This window comes from Pangasianodon hypophthalmus, chromosome 22, assembly GCF_027358585.1.
Source record: "Pangasianodon hypophthalmus isolate fPanHyp1 chromosome 22, fPanHyp1.pri, whole genome shotgun sequence".
Classification (NCBI taxonomy): Eukaryota; Metazoa; Chordata; class Actinopteri; order Siluriformes; family Pangasiidae; genus Pangasianodon; species Pangasianodon hypophthalmus.
The window spans coordinates 5633599-5657127 of NC_069731.1; the positions used below are offsets into that span (position 1 = coordinate 5633599).

At 38.2% G+C, this 23529-nt stretch overlaps 1 protein-coding gene across 5 annotated transcripts in view; it reads left to right on the forward strand.

Annotated features, from left to right (window-relative positions):
* The window catches only part of adam22 (ADAM metallopeptidase domain 22), a 76051-nt gene that overhangs the window by 7423 nt on the left and 45099 nt on the right, over positions 1-23529 (forward strand). For all 5 annotated transcript variants that reach the window (XM_026924170.3, XM_053228124.1, XM_026924167.3 and 2 more), the window contains exons 3-4: positions 271-347; positions 19370-19436. In XM_026924170.3, the coding sequence (XP_026779971.1) occupies positions 271-347; positions 19370-19436 (144 nt within the window). The remainder of the gene's footprint in view (positions 1-270; positions 348-19369; positions 19437-23529) is intronic.

The following is a 23529-nucleotide window of genomic DNA, read 5'->3' on the forward strand; positions in this document are numbered from 1 at the left end:
ATTAATATTGAAATGAACATACTAGTAAATATACTTGAGAGTTAGAAAGGTGCTATTTATTATTATTATTATTATTATTATTATTATTAGTAGTAGTAGTAGTAGTAGTATTATATTTGTTCAGTGAGTATGACCTTTTATGTGATATGCTTTATCAGTTTCATTTATATATATATATATATATATATATATATATATATATGTATTTGAGAGAATGGTTTAGTCAAATTAACTTAACCCTAACCTTTACTTCTGCTCTGTCCTTTACAGAAGAATCATTTGGCCCAAGCAAGTTTCCAGGTGAAAGCCTTCGACCAGACTTTCATCCTAGACGTGGAACTAAATCAGTGAGTACCTCTGGTACATCTTTTCTCCGCTGTTAGAAATGTAATTGCTCAATATGTGTGCTATGACAAGCTTAAAACGCTGTTATGACATCGTTATAACGTCAGTGTGCTTGCTGTAATGATTAAGAGGTCAGGTAAAATGCACCAGATGATATGAATAAGCAGGCAGAAAGTTTTTGAGCGATGGAAAGAGCAGACGCCTTCGCCGAGCGTTTTAGAGCTGCTGATGGACTGCTGGATCATAATGGCTGGAGATTTATGCTGAAGCCTCAGGAGAGGATCCTTGCCTAGAGTCCTATCGATCACTGCATCCGGCTGATGGGAAACCATCTCTCGTTCTCTCTTTCTCTCTTTGCCGACAGCCAGTCTGCAGACTGTAAGACTGTAAGCATCTGCATATTTATGAAGGAATGAACATGGGAACAGTGACCCCAGTGCCAGGCCTCCTTCTGTTGCACAGATAGCAACAGACTTATCTGTTTTTTTTTTTTTTTGCTGTGAGAGAGAGTAGGCTTCTATTCGCCCCTCACCCTTAACCTTAACCATTTGTATCTTTTCACACAAGTTGGCTCGCGCAATTGCTTACAGTTTGCAATCATGAGACCATGTTGGTAATGACAGAAAAACTGGATATCCGCTGTTTTGTAACGACTGCTGGCTGCAATCCTAAATTTGTCTTTCTTGTGTATTCATTACATACTAATCACTTTCTGTGCGCTGTTTGCTTTCTGGCATATTTCTTATTAATAGGCTACGCTTTCAGCTCTGTGACTGGAAATAAGAGTGTGATTGCAAAACATCCCTGGAAAGTGTCCATATTCTTAGAAATGTCATTTGGTCTGGCTGGTGATGTCTATGGGGCTTTATTGACATGGTACAAATAATCCATGTCTCTCATTTGACGGCATTAAACTCCCTCCTCTGAGGTTTCATTTAAACCCCAATTCACTCCTGGAATAAAGTCAGATCATGTAAATCTAGATTAAGCTGAACCTTAGAAAGTGATTTAGCATTAATCCAGTTTAAAAGGCTATTTTATTTTATGACTAGGCTTAATCCCTGTCTGGGAAACCGGCCCATAATGAAAGAATATGTTATTTGCAACACTTGTTCCTAAAACAAAGTGTTAATTACAGTGCTTGCAAGGCCTCATACTTCTTTCTTATCTTCTTCTTTTCAGCAAGAATGTTTGATTTACTAACATTTAACATTTATATCACTTTCTGTTCTCCCTCCTTCCCTCCTTCCCTCCTTCCTTCCTTCCTTTTCTCCTTCCTTCCCTCTTTCCTTCCTTCCATTCATCTCTCCTTCCATCCTTCCTTCCTTCCTTCCTTCTGTCCTTGTTCCTACCCTCCTTCCTTACTTCCTTCCTTCCATCTTCCCTTCCCTCCTTCATTTCTTCCCCCTTCCCACCTTCCTTTCTTTCCTTCCTTCCTTACTTCCTTCCTGTTCTTGCTATTTTCTGCCCATATATATGTAACATATGGTTGTCGTAACTTTTGAATGTCTATTAGTGAAAAATAATGACAAACATTTGAGAAATGGAATTAGTCCAAAGTTATTAGTTATTTATAAATGTTTGTGCCTTACTGTACACACACTAAGAGCTCAATTAGATGAACCGTTGTGAACTTTTGCGACTGCGTCTAACCTGCAGTGATATTGCCGTCTGTAACACAGGCAACGGAAAGGTCAGCAAATGTGGGCCAATTGTAATAATGCACCATCGTGAATATTTCAGAAGACCCTTCAATAACAACCATGAAGAACATTCAGCTTTTAATATATGAGTCTCTTTTTAGTCTTTGTGAGGCTCTTTGTGAGCTGTGTGTGAGTGTGTGTCGTAAGGAGCTCAGTAATTGTTCTACCATTCACGGTAATTTAATGGTAATGGAAAAACCATCACATCTGAAATGTGCTGCTATAATACTAATACCATTACAGGACTAGTGACATCAAATCACACACTAAAAAAAATCAGTTAGAAATATACAAACATAAGCTATATGTCTACATCTGAAACATCATATAATTGTTCCAGTGGGAATTTAATGACGATAATGATCCTCTCTCGGTATCTTAAATAAGCGTGCTGAAGTACTGGTGCAGAAAATGTGGCTGAGGACATGTGAGTGTGTGTAATACAGTGCAGAATATTGTGTATGGATCGCTATCATGGAATAACGTGATTCCTCGACTCATTAATGAATTCAGACTTTCTCTCTCAGCATAGATATAACGTTACTTATTTTAGATGTTGCTAGGGATTCGCAGATTTTGTTCTGATTTAGACAAATATCTCTGTTCAAGTCTGTTGGAGCAGATTTTCCAGTGTTATTACAGAGAGAAGGATGTGGGTAATCAACTAATCAACTTATTCAATGCTATCTAACCAATTAATAAAACACTACTCAAAATATGCTAATTACTGTCATTTTTTCTGGCCTGATGTGAAATAAAAAAAGAACTAGTTTGTTTAATAATGATTAAAAACAACAACGAAATGCTAAACAGGTGTTTAATTTGGTCAGAAGTTAGCGAATGACAGTCAGCTGAGTTTTTTTTTAAGTTTATATTATTAGCTAGTTGAGAGGTTGTTTTAGCTAAACAGTTAGCGCTAGTGAGTGGATAACTAATTGTTTTTGCTGTGTTTTGGTGTATTTTTTGTGCCTTTTTATGAACAGAGGTGATAGTTTTGTCATCTGCACTGTATCTTACCTACCTAGGTATAGCTAGCTGGTAGCTAATTCCCACTAGCCTTGGATATGTACATAGCTTCAAGGAAAGCCCCTTTGTTCACCCTGCAGTCAGCATCCTCCATATTTAGCCTAGCTCGCTAAGCTACTGTCAGGTTTGGTTAGATTCGGTGTGTGTGTGTGTATGTGTGTTGTGTATCTTGAAAATCTATTGGCTGTGTAATTCATCAAGCACTTCAACACAGCGTCACTCTGATTTCCTGTTTCAGAAAGAAACAAGTCAACATATGGAATCATATTAGAGCTAAGAAGCCATTTCATGAGGATTTAAGTAAGCAAAATATGATAATATAAACCGAACCTTAGATATCCTGATAGAGTAAAATCTATGATGTGTTCATTTTCAGCAGTTGTGTAGTTCTGTTAATCAGTTTTGTCTTTAATTCCTTCACGTTAAGTGAAGATAATAGTAAAATGAAATTGAATTTTTTTTAATATTTGAGTGATATCAAATTGAATGGAAACTATGAATATATATATATATATATATTGTTATAAAGTGTAGGGTTTGTGTTTGTATGATTCTCTCTTTTCACGTGTTTGTGTGTATGGGTTTGGTGGAATGACTTGGAGCTAATGGGCTTTGTTCGTTACTAGCTGATCATTTGGGATTCTCCTGCTCTCTCTCTCTCTCTCTCTCTCTCTCTGTGGGTTGTTACTGTATGTTAGTGTGTGTATGCTGTCAGTATCAGTATGATTGTGATGTTTTAGTCTTTTGTTTATGAGCTCGATAATCTTGTCTGATCTAACAGTGCTACTAATTAATCGCTCCATTTCAATTCCGCTCAGTCAAAATCCAGTCCCTTTCTTTGTCTTGTTTCAGCCATTGTTGCCCATGTATAACTGTGTGTGTGTGTGTGTGTGTGTGTATGTGTACAGTGTTGGCCTCTTCTTTACCCCCCTCCAAGAGGCCATGTTTGCTCTGAATGATCAATGACCTTCACTCCTTTAAAATGCTTGATGACTGAAGTGGAGGAGGGGGACTAAGGTCATATGAATATCGTCAATTATTTACAATATTTTTAATCATAGCTGTTTTGTTTTTTTTTTGAGAAAAGTGTACATCAGCTTCTTAGATCGTATTTTATTCAAAGGCAGCTGATCCCAAAAAATACAAAAAACATATTCTAGTTTGAATGCGACTGGTCTTATCTGTATATCCCAGAGAGAGAACACCCCCCTCTCTACCCTGTCTTACACACACACACACACACACACACACACACACACCCCAGCCTGTGCACATTGTGACTAATGAAGCCAAGCGCTACATTAGAGGGGAGTCAACAAAAAATGGGGGGGTTCTCCTTTTCAATCATCCCATGTCGCCATGACGACGGACCATACCGCCAAAAAGAAACACAGCAGGTCGACGCTGAAAGGAAGCTATAGTCGTAAATGGAACAAACACACAATCATTTCATTTAATGTGTTTATTTATTTATTTATTTATTTAGGCAATAGGGCAGATTTACAAAAAAAACTTGAAATAAATGACACCGGAACCAAAGACAGAGACAAAAAAAAAACATTAAATATTAAATAAAATACTTACACAACTACAGTCATGATTAAATTTATAAAAAGATATTTCCCAACAGCTATTACTGATTATAATTTAAATGAAAAATAGTTCTTTTGGAAAATATTTTGTTATATATTTTTTGAAATATTGGCTTACTACAGAGAGAAATGATGCTGTTATGTTGGACTTCATGCATGATTCTGATTTCTCTGTGAGATTTGTGATTTCTTTCTCTTTTTTTTTGAGTCATGCGGTGTTATGTGGGTGGTTCTGGTTCTGTGTAAACTTGTGCTTTCAGACTGCGATCTTGAATGTTTATACAAAATGTTTTTAATTCTCATTTTGCGTGGGTTGGTAAAAAAAATGTTCTGAAAAATACACACACAGCTGCAAAGTGTGTTATTCCTGATTGTGGTATGTAAATGGTCAGAAATATTGCATTTGTAGATCAGAATTGATTCCACTGCAGTCAGTGTGTGTGTGTGTGTGTGTGTGTGTGTGTGTGTCGGTGGATGTAGCTCAGGACTGGCGAGTTAGCCGATTTGTATTCACTTGGGATTTTGTTTTGTTGTTCTTGCTTTGTTTCCATTGGCTCTTTTGAATATGGATGACGTCTGTGGAAAAATGTACCGACCTCGGCGTAAAGTTGGACTGCAGCACACAGAAATCCTTCATATCTGTGATTTTAGTGCTGCTCAGCACTTTACCTACTAAAGAATAAATCAGCAGACTACAAATATGATCTGATGAATACAGATTGCTCAAATTATAAAAGTTATGAATAGTTAACTGTGGCATGTGGTGGTCAGAAAAGCTGAATTCTGTGTGATATTGGTTTAAGAGTACAGAAAAGAGAGAAAAAAAACACCCAACCCTTTCATCAAATAGACTTTCATCAAAAGCCACCATTTAATATGCCTTAAAAATGGCACACTTGGCATCGCTCTAGAGAAAACGCCTACAAAGTGGAATTTCAAGGGACAGAGGCTCATTTTTGGAGTTCCCTGTAATGTAAGGTTAGAGGCAGGACACAAGTGCGTATCCTCAGCTTTTCTTTGTTAGGAGACATCCAATGATCATAATCAAAGACAAGACACAAAGACAAGACAGAATAATAACACACATAGATAGATAGCCTTTTTTTTTTTTTTTTTTTTTAGCAAAAATGACCATTCATTCACTCATATTCAGTCATTGCTTTATCCTGGTCAGGTCCTCAGTGGATCCGGAATGTGGGTGGAGAATTCATCTCTCGTTGGCATGCACACACTCATTCACACAGAGGGGCAATTTAAATTAGGTTATTCGTAACGTGTTACGTCTTTGTTGTTGTATCTTTAATTGTTGTTGTGTTTTCCTGTCTTCTTGGCCAGGTCTCAATGAGTTTTTAGCTTATTGGTTAAATAAAGGTTACATACAATGCAGGAAGAACATGCACAGAAACCCCACACAGACAATAACCCGAACTCAGGTTTGAACCAGGGACCCTGGAGCAGTGACACGGCGATCCAGACCTAAAGGCATGCCCCATGCCAACCATGCATGCCATGCAGTATGTCCGTGTGTTGTGAAAACAAGTCAGGATTTTATTGTCTGCTTAGCTTTAGTCAAGTGGTTACGGCTTTTGTCTGTGAAGCAAAAGGAAGTATGATGCTTAATATAAAAATAGACAGATCAGAGTTTTAGTTCTAAACCGTATAGAGGACAGATAGATGCTGTATGAGTTTACTATGTGTTTCAGACTTAAGTGTGTATTTCAGGAAACTAAAGAGCAGGCAGTGAAAAAGCCCAGGTCTGAGAATGAAAAGGCTAAACAACAAAAGGAACACCACAGGGCTCAGGTGTGTCAGGAATATATGACAGCTATGGAAGACTCAATACTCGTCCCAATTTCTTTCTGCCTTCTGGCTACAATTTTTAACCCGGCCATGCTTATTAACCCCTGTATACCTTATATATCTCCTCTCTTTATTTCATAATGCTTAAAGTCACATAGGAGCTAAAACACATGATCCTGAACAACTGACTGTCAAATCTAATTTGGAGAATTGTACTTCCTTTTTACCACTTTTTATATATCCCATTAATGCATCTGTTCTCTTAATGCTATGCACATACACCAAATGCACCCATCCTCTATGTCTAACGTTTGGCTACTGTCTTGTACACATCTTTAATACTGTGGTGTCTTCCTCTGTTTGGGATATTACGAAGTACAGAGGAGATATACAATGAATTTAACGAAAACAGATAAAAAAAAAGATAAGAAAGAGAAAGCCGTGCTGCATAGATGGAGCAATAGTAAAGCAGAAGGATGAAAGGAGAAAGACAGAACCTCTGGTCGTCCTTCATGCACTCTTAGGTCTGTGCTGTGGAGGTGGAGGAGCAGTGCACGCCTCCAGATATGATCAAGCATAAGAGGAGAGATCTGAAAAACAATATGTTTTTTGTGTAAGAAAGACAAAAAATGAGAAAGGCTGATATACTATAACGCTTCTCTTTCCACTCCAATGATATTTACCACACGTTCATTCTTCTGTTAATGCCAACATTGCCTAAGGCTAGTCTACGCTAGGTTTTCGCAGTTAGCACCAGTTTCCCAATGGCAATGATCATTGGTTTGAGCCAGTGGCGCATCCCAAATCAGCAGAATCCTGATCCTCACCAAATGTTACACTCTCTTTGGGTCTCATTTTGCTTTCCATGTCGCTCCTTGTTTTTTTCCAGTACTCCTCCCCTGTTCAATTCAATTCAGAGTGTTTTGCTTTATTGGTATGACAGTATTGCACTTTACAGTACTCTGTTGTAGAGCTCAATTCAGAAATATAGCAAAATAAATAACAATGAGATAGCAGAATGTGAAAGGAGCTGATATAATTGGGGCAAAATAATATGAAAAATTCATAGTATGTTAACAACAGGGCTTGATTTGAGGGGGTGGTGAGGGGATGCAACCCCTCCTCCTATCCCTGTGCAAACCGCCACCCTCATTTTCCATCCCTTTGTATTCACATGGATGAATCAGGATTTTATTCTTGTCAAACTAATTAAGTTAATATATTATGAATTATAAAGTAAGTTCTGCAAAAGATCTGTGGACTTTCTTTAAAAAGGAAAAAAATCAGGTATGACCGTCAACATTAACAATTATCCAGTGAAATGTGCTGCATATAAGATTCAGTAATTTTGCTCTCTGGTAGAAAAATTGTATTCCATAGTCTTTTGGAGTGTGAGTTGTGCGCTGTCCTTTCTCACTGTGCAAATTAATCTCCCAAAAGTCGATACACATTCAAAGTAAATTCAAGACTGCATTCCAAACTGAATAAAAAAAACTCTCACGACTTTCCAATCAGTAGCCCAAACCACTGAACCACCACTACTCCCTGACACCGAAAATCTACTGACATGTTATTTAGTATGGTAGGATGTGGTCTAGTGCACGGCCCAGGTATTTGCAACTCTGCGTAGATATTATCTGCTGTTGTTTCCTCAGTATTACAGAAGCATTACGAGAATAAAAGCGTTATTGTGTACAGCAGTGTGACTGAAAAAGTTACTGAGTACCAGATGAAAGAGTAAAGCCTATCAGTTGAACTGCTGTTATGCCACATTACGCTGCTGTGAAGGTTTAGAATATCTACATCGCTGATGGCTCCACGTACCTTCAAAGCCAGTAGAGCTCGCTTATTCATTCTCTTCTGTACGCTTTTGATGTGTGTATTTTTTTTTTTTTACCAGGTCTGTGTTCTCTGTGTACTTTATTATGTAATCTGTGTATTTTGTTCTCCAGCCTATCAAAAACGTCAGGCACTAGCCATATAGTGTTAGCATGATAAAAGAGTGTGAGCATTCAAAATCAGTCATTCTTACCCACATGTACAAAAGTCCAGATTTAACCTGGTTAAAGATACAAATTCCAACGAGGAGAATAAATGAAATGACTATTATTTAATAGTTTCAATTTAGAGAACGAATAAATGACATACCTTTTTTTTAATACCAAGAAAATCATTTAAATTCTACCGACCCCACACCACTCACAGCAGCTCAGAGAATTTTTTTCTTCCCTGACTCAAAAATGTTTTTTTTTTTTCATTTTTAACAAAAAATGCTGTAATTACACACTTCACTTTTGCATTAATTAGGGCATTTCATTGTTAGGCGAGCTACCTTTTGTTATAACCAATACGTTGCGCTGACTGGTATTCCTAGTTTGTGACCTACCGAGCCAATATCAGAATGTATTTTTGATAGACTTCAAAGCACTATTGTAAGTCGCTCTGGATAAGGGCGTCTGCCAAATGCCATAAATGTAAATGTGAATGTAAATGACTACATCTGTCCTGCCGAGGATGTGTGTACATTCAACCCTTTTTTTCTATTGCATTATATAAATTTATATGATATGATATGAAATTAGATATTTACATTATAGGGCAGTTCTCATATATTTACATATTGACAATAAAAATTCATGCTAATGTTTTCTCCCTAAATGATGATGCTGATTTTATGTGCCAGACCCGCTGTTCGGTCACTGTTCAGTTCATCATAGGTGTCTAGTTATACAACTGTATACAGTAATGATTATCTATAGCTAGCTAATAGGGGTGTAAACCTCAGGCTTCCACATGATATGATATGATTTCAATTCTTAAGGCAACAATTTGATATTTTGATGATACCACTGAATCATTAATGATTTGATTTAGTGGCCTCTGATTGATATGTGATTTTTTTTTTAAGAATCTGCGGTAGGCCTACTGTTAATTGAATGATGATGACATAGAGAAGGAATATTTTACAAGTGTCATCGTTAAAGCCAAATCACTTTGCTAGCCTTAAATAGTTTACACATCAGTTTAAAAATATGAATTATTTTTGTCTGTCCTTTTTCAATAGAAATCGATTTATAATGAATTATATACTGTACAGAATGCATTCCCGGAGCAGCTAAACACTGCTTAACTCATTTTGTCTGGTCCAGTTCATAAATGACATCGAACAGTCTTTGTATATTATAGAGAAAGCTGCAAAAACACCAATTCTTCCATTTTCTTCTGCCATAATATTTTGAGGTCTTTTCCATCTTTTTAGTCTGTTCAGTTTAGCCTCATTTTATGGCGGATTGACAGGCACAATCGAGGACAGGTCAAATCACAGGAAGATTGTTCAATCTTCTTTCTGAGTGATGATAATGATCCTGTTAGTATTTGTGCAAATGTCCCCTTTTTGTCCAATAACAGTGTGGCAACATGGAAGATGGTGGTTTAAAGTAATTATGTTTCTTTGTCAGCTGGAACAAAAGTCTTGGCTGTTATCTTGTGTGTGTGTGTTTGTGTGCTAATTGACAGCCTGATCCTGTCTAGAGCAAAGGAAGGCTGGCAGATGGAGGAGCACCCCTTTGCACCCCTCTTGAGCCTCAATTCCCCCTTTCTCAGTGATCAAGGCAGAGATGCCACTATTACACACATTCTTATATCTCTTATATACAACAGCGCTGTTAAATTCCAGATTCAAATTGATTATAAGGTGTTGATTCATTTTCTATAACAGCAGCTCTGAGAGTGGTGCTGGCCATAAGGCACTATGTGGTTTCTCTGTAACATGATGTGGATTTTTTTGGTCTTATTAACTTCAAACAAGAGAAAGAAGAGAGGATAATGAGGGAACAACTGTTTATAGCCACTAGAATGTAAGTGATAACAGGACCTAACTTGTATCATCGATGTTCCACAACATTAAATGTAGCAGTAAGCAGTTCCACAACATAAAATGCAGCAAGAAGGTGTTTTGTTCTTTAAATGTCAAATTGTTGGAAAATTGCTGTTTAATAAGAGCAATAAAATACTTCAGGATATATTGCTATTGGAAAAAACAATAAACTTCAGGGTGGAAACAGCCTTCACACTCATTGCACCACCCCGTCGATGATTATTTTCCTATAACAGCATGCCCTGTTGTGTTTTATTCCTCATGTATCTCATTGCACATAAGAGAAAATATACACCCTGCACTTTTTTTTTTCCTAAGAACAGATGAATGATAATTGGGACATGATACAGATCTGCGTATGAGCTTGCATACTGTGTGTGCAGGTTATGTGACAGTGATAAATTAGGTGTGTATATTTATGCATCTTGTATCTGCTTGATACTCACAGTACAGATCAGAGACTGCTTTCAGTATCTGTATCATTCTGTGTATATATATATATATATAATCCTGTATAGTAAGTATGTTGAATGTATATGTCATATTGTATTTACTGTGTGTGTGTGTGTGAGGTTCAGATAAAGGTACAGCCAGATCTTTGGCTTGCTGAGGCTGCAGTTTGCTCTCTGGAGGCCGGATGATACTGTAAAGTGCCGCAGGCTTTTAAAGCTGTACAGCAAAATCACAAAGAGCTGAACTGTTCATCACACACATCACTATGCCATATACACTCACACATGTGCACACATACACACATGCAAATGCACGTACCATACAGGATGTGTTGTCTCTGTTTAATTTAACCTTTGTAGGACAATGTATATTGGCTACTTTACTTGAGATACACTGTACACTGTAATACAGATTGCTAATTAGACTCACTACTTTAATATGTATTATATCATTGTGTAGTTGTTGCAGTGTATTTGTTGCAGCTCTGTGACGTGAATGTAGAGCAGTTTTCCACTAAAAGCCACTGCAATTCTCTCTTTTTCTCTGCATTTTAGCATACTTTCATTAGTGTACTGTGGAAAACAGAAAGCCGAGTTTAAAATGACTTTATGTCTACAGTACATGACACACGGACCAGAAATCCTCATCTCATTTTAAAGATATCTTGAGAAAAACTACAATTTTTCAATATTACAATGAAATAGTTCTGGCTAGTATATTAATTTCACTTTGGTTTACATCCTTCTGGCCTTGAAATGAATTATACTCCATGCCGCTATTCTAACTCATTATTCACACCCGTGCTACTCTGTCTGAGCCTGCGGGGCGAGAACGACTTTGCTCTGAGTTTGTTGTTGTTTATCTTATAGGGATGTCTGAAACAATGATCTGATGAATGAAAGATATAGTAAGAGCAGCCATCAATTCAGTATGTTCCAATTAGTTGTTTTGATGGAATATTTGAATATGGAAAATATGATATATGATATGATGGAATATTTGATATTTAGTTTGCATAGTTTTTTTTAAATTGAAAAACAAGTGTTAGCTTTTAAGAGTCAGAAGACTCGCTCCTTTCACTGGGACTGACAGGCACAGAAGCCACACCTCCTTCATGGAGACTGAAAGGCAAAGAGTTCACGTCTCCTTAGACTGACAGGCACAGAAGCCACACCTCCTTCATGGAGGCTAACAATCACAGAGGCCACACCTTTTTCATAAAGACTGACAGGCACAGAAGCCACACCTCCTTCATGGAGGCTGACAGGCACAGAGGTCACACCTCCTTCATGGAGGCTGACAATCACAGAGGCCACACCTTTTTCATAAAGACTGACAGGCACAGATGCCACACTTCCTTCATGGAAACTGACAGGCACAGAGGCCACACCTCCTTCATGGAGACTGACAGGCACAGAGGCCACACCTCCTTCATGGAGACTGACAGGCACAGAGGCCACACCTCCTTCATGGAGACTGACAGGCACAGAGGCCACACCTCCATCACTGAGACTGACAGGCACACAGGCCACACCTCCTTTATTTCTGTGTGCAGAAAAGTCTTTACCAGGATTTTAGATGTCCAGGAATGTCGTCCATCACAAACACTTTTTAAAACATTTATGTTAAAGTCTGTGCTAATGGTAACATCTATGATAACAGTTTTAAATTTGTTTCATTTATTTTAACATTATATTTGAAAACAATTGTGTCTATAACGAATCTCTATGGATAGGAAAAGGCTAAGCTTTAGATGCATGGGTTGTTGAGCACACTTATGTAACAGTATTATCAGGCTAGTCCTAAGAGGCCATAACACTTCAGCTGAGTGTTTTTCCCCACAGCCTGACGCCCGCTAATCAACTCCTGAAGCACCTGATCATTAGCTGATGATGCTTTGGTGTGTTAAAGCAGTGAGAACACTCAACTCCATGCTACGCTGCCATGCTGTGTCGTGTACACCATCACCACCAGTTTTTCAGTTCGGAGCTGACACCAAAATCCGAGCACCCTTCCTGTAAGATGAGGGGTCAAGTACAGAGCTGAACAGCTTGCATGTATGTGCACGGACAAAGAATCCGCTGCCTGGATTTTCAATTTATTCATCAACTGACACAAACAGCACATAGCTAAAGACCTGAATTATGAGCAATCTGGAAACATTTCTATTTCAGTCCAAAGACTGGAAAGAAAACAGTCGGAAAAAACACACATGCACGTGGCAGCGAGTAATAAAGATGAGCAGGTGTATTCTGACTCAGTGCTTCTCTAATACGCCCTCATTTGTAAGGCCATGGAACGTGTCATGATCTTGGAAAAGCTGTGACGCGCGTGTTTGTGGGTGAGCACGTGTCATGTGGGCGCTAATTAGATCAGAAATTCATTGAATTGATATGCAGTGACGCTTCACTCTAAAGGAACGAGTGGAGCCATACATTTTATAATTTATCTAAATTAAATTATAATTCCTTGATAATTTATAACGCTTTATCAGAGCGTGTTTTTTTTTTTATAAATGCAGTGTGTGACTTGACTGAATATATCTAGAAGAACAAATAATTTGTAAAAAGAGAAAGTGCTTTTTCAATTATTTTTTAAAGTAGAAATCAAAGAAATTATATTTCTACTGTACATTATAGGCTATCCTCAAAACACTGTCCAATTAAAAAAATGCATATTTTTATGCATAATACATGTCATTGATTTGAATTGTCTATGTACTGGAGCATTTAGCAGAATAAAGTTAATTAAAACAAAGTTTTAATCATAAAAACTAAGTGGTTGGTTCTGATCATCGTGATGCTGTCAATCACCTGGACAGAATATTATTTCTTTTCCGGTCAGAGGGTGAAATAGCAGATGGCTATGAGTGTAAATCAATCCCAGCGTCTCGACTTCTTTTGTCTAGGCTCTTCTTCTTGCTTTCAGTTTTTTATTGGAACATGGAGTAAACGTCAGCTCTTTCTCTGTGCAGCTTTACAGGAGAGAAGCTCTACGGACAGAAACAGAATGAATTATCAGAAAATTTACGATAACTTGGTTGCATAAGTATACACACCTCTTAACTACTACTTACGTGTAATACAGCACTAGGTCTTTTTGAGCAAGAGGCTACCAAATTAGAACATCGTGAATCCCAAAGCAATTATAAAACCAAAATCAGTTTTCCACCAAACCTCTACACACACACACACACACACACACACAAATGGCCTGGATATCACACTCTGCCTAATAAATTTATCTGAATCATTTGAGCCTCTCTGAATAACGAGAATATATGATCAGATATATATGATAATATATACGTGTTTTCCTTACACTCCTAGAATGACAAATAAAATTCTTAAAGCATAACAGTTCTTCTCACAGACTGTGAGCGGGCTAAACCAATGATCGTTTACATTGTAGGGGTCAGCTGGAAGGGTGATAGAAAGCAGGATGGACTGCCCCCCCTTTCCAAAGGGCCACTATATATAAAACTAATATTTAATTATTATTTAATGAATGAAGCATTTCAATTAAGAATCTTTCAGAAAGACTAAAAATCATATCAGTGGTACAATCTTTGTGGGCCCCTCTCTCTTTAGGGTCTTTGGAATCACCCTAACCTTTGGATCAACTTAAGACTGGGGAAAGATGGATAGGAAAGATGATTTGGAAGAACAATAGCCAGTGAATTGTCAGGGAAGGGCTGGGCAAGGGAGGTGTGTGTGTGTGTTGTATTTTATGGGAGGCCCTAGATGACCGTTTGCTTTTATAGTGTGTGAGGAAGGTGTAGCTCTCGCTTGCGCTCTCTCTCTCTCTCTCTCTCTCTCTCTCTCTCTCTCTGTCTCGTGCTCTAATGTTTTCCACTTTTGCCCACACTCTTTCTCTCTCCACCCTCAATGTATCACCATCTCTGTCCTTTCACTCTCTCTTTGCTCTTTAACTGTTTTCTACTGCCCTCATCACCTGTCACATCCGCTGCTTCATGGATTTCTTCCATTTCAGATTGTGGATGGAGTAAAGCATTTAACACTATTGTGTGTGTGTGTGTGTGTGTGTGATTGTGCCCTGTGATGGGTTGGCACCCCGTCCAGGGTGTCCCCCGCCTTGTGCCCCGAGTCCCCTGGGATAGGCTCCAGGCTCCCCCACAGCCCTTTGTAGGATAAGCGGTACATAGAATGGATGGATGGATTTAACACTGTTGACGCGGGCTGGGAAATATGACAATATAATATTGATAGTGTGATAAATTATGTCATAATACACTTTAATGAGATATTGTAGGTATTTTTGAAACATTTTAAATACATTTAACTCTGATTTTGTAATGAATGTTTAAAATTGTAGAATGTTAAAATTTTATACAGAATCTTGTATTTTTCCTTCATTTCCAGCTTAATAATTTCTTTGTTTTTCTTTTTTTTTTTTTTTTTTTTTTTTTGTTTAAATCAAACTATGCTGTTTTGCTAGCAGTTTGGTTACCAGTTCAGACAGGACATTAGATCGTTACCAGTTTGTTAGTGTAAATGGACATTCTTCAGAGCATAAAAAATGTATCATGGTGTCCCACAAGGTTCTGTTTTAGGCCCCCTATTATTCTCTCTTTATATCCCATTCCTTGTATGTAATTCACAAACATAATTTAAAAGGAAGTCAGAGCACATTACATCAACTTTATTCAAGCTACTTTGGCTGCATGTTAAGTTCTGCATTGAAGATAATGTCCAGTTTATGAGTTTAAAGCTCTATCTTGATCTCCTGGAGCAGTATAGACTATACTGAACACTTCAGATAGCTGACGCAGGTTTACTGTTAATCCCGTGGGTCACTCACAGCTCAGCTGCTCATTGCTGCTAAACTCTAGAATAAGTTTCTGGGGAACCTTAGAAATGCTAGCTCAATCAGAAATGCTAAATATCTGCTATTTTGTTAAATATGCTTTTCATGATTCATTGTACTAATCACAGATTTATAGTCAATTCAGTAGTGATTTAAATTGGTAGAAGTCATTTGTTTGTCAACCATCCAGCTAATGTCTTTTCTGTCTCTAATGTCAGCCCTCATGTGTGTATATGTGTGACCAAAGTATTGCTAGTGCTTTATTTCGCACGATTATGCCTCAGCCATGTTGATTCATGGCTATCATGGTCATGTGATAGCTCATGTAAGATGGAATAGCGTTTATATTATAATATGTGACTATCAGACATTTCACAGTTCCATGTGTAATAATTCCCTGCAATGCTGACACTTATGTTTATGTAAAGATGATTAAATTCATTGTTACATAAATACATAATGCTAATGCAAATTCATACTTGCCTTTTTTTTTTAAAAAAATGCCAGGATTGAGTACAATATTTTATAGTAGAAATATTTGCAGTGTTGTATTTTTCAGGAACTTCGGTTTATTTTTTATTAATAGTTTTATATATTTGACTTATTATCAAATTATTATGACCTCCCTATTCAATTTTTTGACCATCTAGACAGGGATTCTTCTTCTTTTATTGAAATGTTGAAGACCTTAGGTCATTTTCATTTTCTTCTTTTCAGTATGTTTGGTGGAGTGTGAAAGTTATATTTGAGCCCTGGTTCTCTTGAAAATGGTGGTGTGGGCTGGCTTCCACCAAAACCTGGTGTTGTGTACAGCGAGAGTAGAAGCTATCCACTCTCACCACTGCTCGCTGATTAATGCGCATGGTTTAACTTGTCACGTTACTTCCTGTTTCGAGTTTTATGATAGCGGGGGAATGGTTGTCATGGCCAGCTGAGGAGACCGAACTCCTTATTGATATTTAAAACCAGACAAAACAAAACCAGATTGGAGCGCTGTAACGAGCTCACCTTTGTGGTGTGAATGCACTGAGAGCATAGCGAAAAATGTTAGCACGTCTTTCTTTTTTAGCTTGCATGGCTGATAATCTTATAGGAGAATGCCTGGTTGTTCGCAGATATTCTTAATCCAAAAAAGTGTATTCTTCACCATTTGAGTGTTCCAAAGGGAAAAAAAACAATATATAGATGACTCTAGTGCCTACCATTTTGCCAAACTGTGGACACAAAAATGACGTATAGAATCGCGCAATCGATTCTTGGTTTGGAAGGAATACTATGTGAAAGCAAACCTGTGATTATGAGCCTCTCCGGTCAAACAAGCCCAGAATCAGTCCTGGGTGCGGACTCAAGTGTGAAAACGTCCAAACAACACCACACAGACTTATCAGAGACGTACAAATCTAAACTCTGCCCAGCATTTCCACAAACGATGGGAAAATAGGACCTATTCGTCATCAGTTTTGCAACCTGAGACAGTAAAAGAAACAGCTGAGTAAAGATAGCTCTGCATTACCAAAAAATGTGATTTAGTGAATTCTTATAAAGAGGTTTGTTCTGAGTCACTACGACACCCTACACACACACACACACACACACACACACACTCACACGCAGTAATTATGACAGGATAGCTGAGAGGAAAGATTGATGGTCCTCATAACCAATAAAATGAGTTGCAGTTGTTATTGTGTGGAAGTGACTCAGTGACGGATTTTAGATGAGGTCAGCGATGCGGTGTGTTTGTGTACTGTATTTCATTGTCAGTGATGTATATGGTGTACTGTATATGATTCAGGCAATTAAATTAATTCTGGACGTAGTTGAAGAAATTATGCAAGTTATACATAGCCTTGTATATGTGTGTGTGTGGGTGTGTGTACTGTATAAGAGCGGCATTAGCCAGTGGTGGCCGTCTATGTTGTGCGAAGTCATTAAGGCTAGTTAATGTGCACTTTGGTGGCTGGCTATGATCCTGCCCTGAGCATTAAGCTCTCTCTAACTCCCTCATCGATCACTGAGAGCGTAAGTAGTGGGTCAGGACCTACCCAGACCAGGATCTAACATCCTAATCTCTTCCTAATGCCTGACTATCCCCTTCCTCTCACGCACACTTACACTATTGTTATGTATGCACTGAATAATGTGAGTAGAGTTCTGTTAATGTAATTGAGCCTGTGCACTAGAAGTGGTGCTACATTTTTATTTTCTGTACAACAAATTAATGGAACTTTGGCTTCGACCTGTGACAATGTGTAGTTCACATTTCATTTATGGATAATCCCAGTATATTGACACATATACAATATAACAGCTATATATTGTATACATATATCCAACACTCCATCTTTTCAGAAAGTACATGCAATAATGAATATTTCCATTTACTTTTATTGAGTTTGTCAGAAGGGAATGGCCAGACTGGTTCGAGCTGACTAGAAGGCTATGGTAACTCAAATAAGCACTCTTTACAACCGTGGTGAGCAGAAAAGCATCTCAAACGCACAACACAGATGAGCTTCAACAGCAGGCCACATTGACACAACAGAATCCACTCCTGTGAGCAGGAATCTGAGGCTACAGTGGGCACAGGCTCACCCAAACTGCACACCCAAATAAACACTGGAAATACATCACATGGTATTTTTTCACTGCCCCATTAATGATCTAGCCTTTTTTGATTCAGACTGCTTATGAACATGTTTCAGCTTATGAAGTTCAGTGACATCTTTGGAGAACAGAATCATGTCACACTGCCAACTCAATCCAGCTAACTAAAGAAAACCATGTATAAGGAACAGGGTCCAGGTGTGAGATCTCCTCCACTCATGACAGAATGAGGGAGTGAGTTCAGCACCATGGACAGCTCACACACACACACACACACACACACACACACACACACACACACACACACACACACACACAAACAGCTTCAGTGCTCATTCTCTAAAGTATGAATGAGAACAGAGTGTACATGGAGATCTCTGAGTGTGATGGGCTTTTACTTTTAGTGTGGAACACCTGCCCTAGATTTAGAGCTGGTGTGTGTGTGTGTGTGTGTGTGTGTATGCTCATGTATGCATTCATGCAGGGGTTTTCACATCTTGGTGCCTCTGTGTGAGTGAGGGTATGTGAACATGCAGTTATATGCAATCCTGTGTGTGTGTGTTTGTGTGTGTGTGTGTGCGCGTGCTCATGTATGCATTCGTGCAGGGGTTTTCACATCTTGGTGCCTCTGTGTGAGTGAGGGTATGTGAACATGCAGTTATATGCAATCCTGTGTGTGTGCGTGTGTGTGTGTGTAGGTGGGTGAGTGTGTGTGTGTGTGTGTACATTATGGTACATTATGGCCCGTCCCAGATTTGTATCTGAGTGAACTCCTTATGGAGCTCTTGCTTATTAAGCACACAAACTAGCGCGTCCTTCACCGCAGCCTGCTTCTGCTCTTCCACTCAATACCTTCCGCTCAATAAAAGTTACTGAATCTGTACGTCTGAAATCTTGTTTCAAGTTCCGGCCAGAGCTTTTCTTAGCCTGTAATTGGCTGAGTTTATATTCAGGAAGCTCAAAAAAGCAGCTGATGAAAAAGAAAAAGAGAGGAGAAAGGGAGAGAGCTGATCAAGTAAAATAATTTAATAAAGTGACTCCATTGGCTGCGATGTCCTGTTGTTGGAAAGGCAGAAAGGGAGATTTGAATAGCAGCCTTTTGGTTAATTCTGTTTTTTTTTTTCTGCTTTTCTCCCCAGTGACCTGCTGTCATCAAAGTATGTGGAGAGGCATATATCAGAGGACGGGAAACCATTCATCACCAAAGTAAGTTTCTATGCAGGAATGCTGTCTCATACTTGTCAATAACTATGAACTAAGCAATGTGTCAAACAGAGTATTGTTTGCAGAAAAATATGGGACAGTTTTAAAGATCCTCATACATACCCTTTAATAGTAACCTGTAAAACTGCTCATTCATGCAATTATCCAGTCAGCCAATCATACACATCAAGAGCTTCAGTTAATCTTCACATCAAACGTCAGAATGGGGAAAAAATGAGAGAGGTCAGAGGAGAGCCAACAGGATAGCTGACAGGATAGCTACTGGGACTCAAATAACCACTCTTTACAACCATGGTGAGCAGAAAAGCATCTCAGAATGCACAATACATGAACTGGACAGTTGAAAATTGGAAAAAAGATCAGACTTATATTACTCACACACATAATTGCATACAATTCAAGACATGTCTTAAGACAAATAACTGAATAATAATAATAATAATAATAATAATAATAATAATAATAATAATAATAACGAGGGGAGGGGGAGGTTCTGGATTTTTACTTCAGTTAAAGCTTTTTCTTTGTACAACTCACTACATTTCAAACAGATTGATCACTCTATAATCTACCTGCTTTTGGAAGCCATATGGAAGTCACTGATATTTCTTCTCAGCTTCAAGCTGTTAAGTGCCGTACTGCTTACACTCCTAAACTCTAATGGATGTGGCAACAAGAACAAGTGGGTGAATAATCTCTTGATTTCTATATTTCTTGATATTTGTTCACCTTTACCAAAATGAGGAAAAGAGACATCAGAAGTGACAGAGATTTAATAATAAAATAATGATTAATAAATTAACAGTAAAGCACTGATTATGGACAATATATTATAGATATGTTGTGGCTGTCATTAAGTAAGGAATAAAACATGATGGGATGTGCTGACATAGGAAAATAATCACTGACAGGGTAGTATGATGAAACAGAGTTACTATCGCTACCTTGGAGTAGATTATTTACCTTATAAGCACATCATGAAGTGCTTTATTTGTCTTATACACACCAATTTTCCAATGATTAGATTTTTAATTTATTAAATAACGTGCTTTTTAGCCAGTTATAGTTATGTTTGTCTGTGAAGCAAGTTATCACTTACGTTATAGCAGCTATAAACAGTCGCTCCCTCATCAGCGTCTCTTTTTTAGTGGACAGACGTCTATTCTGACTCTGAGTCAGAGTTGTTCAGATATAAAGGGTTGGATTTTCTAGGTGTGCCCTTGTTGTTAAAATGCTATACCCCATATGTAATAGTATAGCACAACCAGGGGGAAGGGGTTAGATGTGGAAGAGAAGGAGGATGTAGGGGCCTGTCTAAATTACATATTGTGCAGATTTTTAATCATAGTAAAGGTATTGAAGATGTTCTTAGGCATTTTCAGTAGTTCCTTGGGCATTTCAAAATATATTAAACTCTATTATTGATCCTAAGTTGTTTTTGTTTGAAATGAAATGTTTGAATTTGTGGGCTCTTTAACCGTTAGTAAGATTGCATAGTGACTTTTAGTAAATTATACTGTGATTGCTATGTAAGGAATAAAAACGTGAGGGTGTTATAGGGAAATAATCAACAATGCAATGGAATGACGTGACCTGACGCAGTTGGCGTTACTGATACCACCCTGAAGTTGATTATTTTCAAATAACAGCAGGACTTTCCTGTGGTGGAAAACTGTTACAAAGTGCTGACATAGGAGACTCCTTCCTTAAATGTTAAATAAACATCTTCTTACAAAGATTATACATTTTTCTTTGTTAAATACCGACAATTTTTTAACTGTTTATTATTAGTCTCAGATTATGTTGAACGTCCATCATGCAAGTAAGAGTGAATTCGCTGTTACTATAGAAGCAATAACATATTAGAAGGATTGCTTTAATATAAACCTGTGATTGGAATTACAGCAACACTTTCTGACCAATCAGAATCGAGAACTCAACAGAACTCAAAAACAGCACTGTGGTATAAGTAATTTATTTGTTTACAAACCATGTGACATATTTTATGTTTTTTGTGGAAACGCCCCCAACTGTGTACTAATTAAGGCAAACACAAGAACAGGAAGTGCCAATTTGCTGATACGATTCTCAGTAGACGCTGTTATTAAATCAGATTACACATTTTTGCCGGTGTCATCAAGTTTCGTTTTGTAAATCATGGCCTGAATGTGTATGCAAACCAAAAGGAGTCTGAATTTGTTCTCAGACAGAGAAGATGCATACATCCCCGAGCAGGTACATTTCCAGTCCCCACCCACACAGATACACATATAACACACACTGGAGACAGGCTCACACTGTCCTACTTATGCATTCTGGGACTGACACCCTCATTCTCTCCTGAGTGTGTATGTGTGTGATCGTCTCTGATTAATTATAGTATGACAAGCCGGAATATCCATCTGGAGACTTGTTCTCACACACTTTCTCTAGCTGTGTAAGGTGTAAGCCAGAAAGAATTGAGGAAAAGGTGCTACATTTCCTGATTATTAATGCACTATTACTGTACATGGAGCATCATTTTGGTGCTATAATCAATAACATGCACAAACAGATTGATCAGCCAGACTGTGAAAAGAAATGGAAGAGCGCGAGACATCGACATAGAGTGAGAGTATGTGGAGAGAGAACTGAAGTCAGGGGCTCAGAAGTTTGGGAAAGACGAGCTCTGAGCGAAAAGAAGTAACTGAATTCTAGAGCAGAAATGTAGTTATATTTAGCTGTCCTCCATCCCTCCTTCCTCCTTCCTCCTCTCTCTCCATCTCTCTTTCTCATTTCCTGTTTACATGCAATCCAAGATTTTCACTTCCTGCTTTTTTATGTAGGCTAATATGCAGAATCTGTTTCTCTTAATAGATAGTTGCTTGGTATTTGTGTGTGTGTGTGTGTGCACATGTGTGTGTGTGCACATGTGTGTGTGTGTGTGTGTGTGTGTGTGTGTTTGGTGTGTGTGCACATGTGAGTGTGTGTAAGATCTGTAATGGTCTCCCTAAATCTCGGTGCTTCCGAGCAAAGCACTGATGCATGCTGGGTCATTAGTCTGGAAGCCTGGCTCAAAGCCAAGTCCTCACCCTTCAGGAATGAAAGAGGGGAAGAATGAGACTGAGAGAAGACGATGTGTTTGTGTGTGTGTGTGTGTGTGTGTGTGTGATAGAGACAGTATGAGAGAGTCTGCTTTCAGCACTTCAACCAGTAAGGACTATTGAGGATTTTCCTGCATGTCATTTGGGGAAAAACAGACAGAAAAGCTTGAGGAATAAAAAAAAATGTTAAAGGACGATGCAAATATGTAGTATAAGGTCAATATAGACATGCATTAATGGACAGAGAGACAGAAAGGGCATGTGTGTTAAATCGATCTGCCAGGAAAATGCTGCAGATCTGTGCTGTAGGAGGTCCACAGGGAGGAAGGAGAGAGACCCCTCAGTCCTAATGGCAGCCAAGCACTTATGCTGAGAAGCATTTCTGTAAATCATACATACACACACACACACACACACACTATAACTCACACTTATATTAAGGTGTGTGCCATCAGCATATTGACTATATGTATTGTATTGTCAACAGTGTCCACTAAAATAAGAAACTGCCTCAGCAGTCTACAGAGACACACTCAAGAAGACTTAATGCTTCACTTTATTATATAGTAATATTATTTCTACCACAGTGTTCTTCAATTCTCAAATCTGATTGGTCGGGAGGTGTTGATTATTTTTTTATGAGTAGTTCTGACAGAAGTCCCAGCTGTAATTCAAATCACATATATTACTGCGCTCTTCTAATATGTTTCTATCGTAACAACGCATTCACAAGAACATGCGTTTATTGATATTTTGAAGCTTTAGGTCAGGTTGAATTAACATGTATGGAAGGAGTCTACAGTGTCAGCACTTTGTAACAGTCAGTACTCAGCAAAGAGTAGGAATCTGAGGCTACAGTGTACACAGGCTCACCTAAACTGGACAGTTTGTTTCAAAACAGGTGATGTTTTTCCAATCTTCCACTGTCCCACTGTCCAGTTTCAGTTAATCTGTCCCTACTGTAGCTTTCTGATTCCTGAACCCAATGTGGT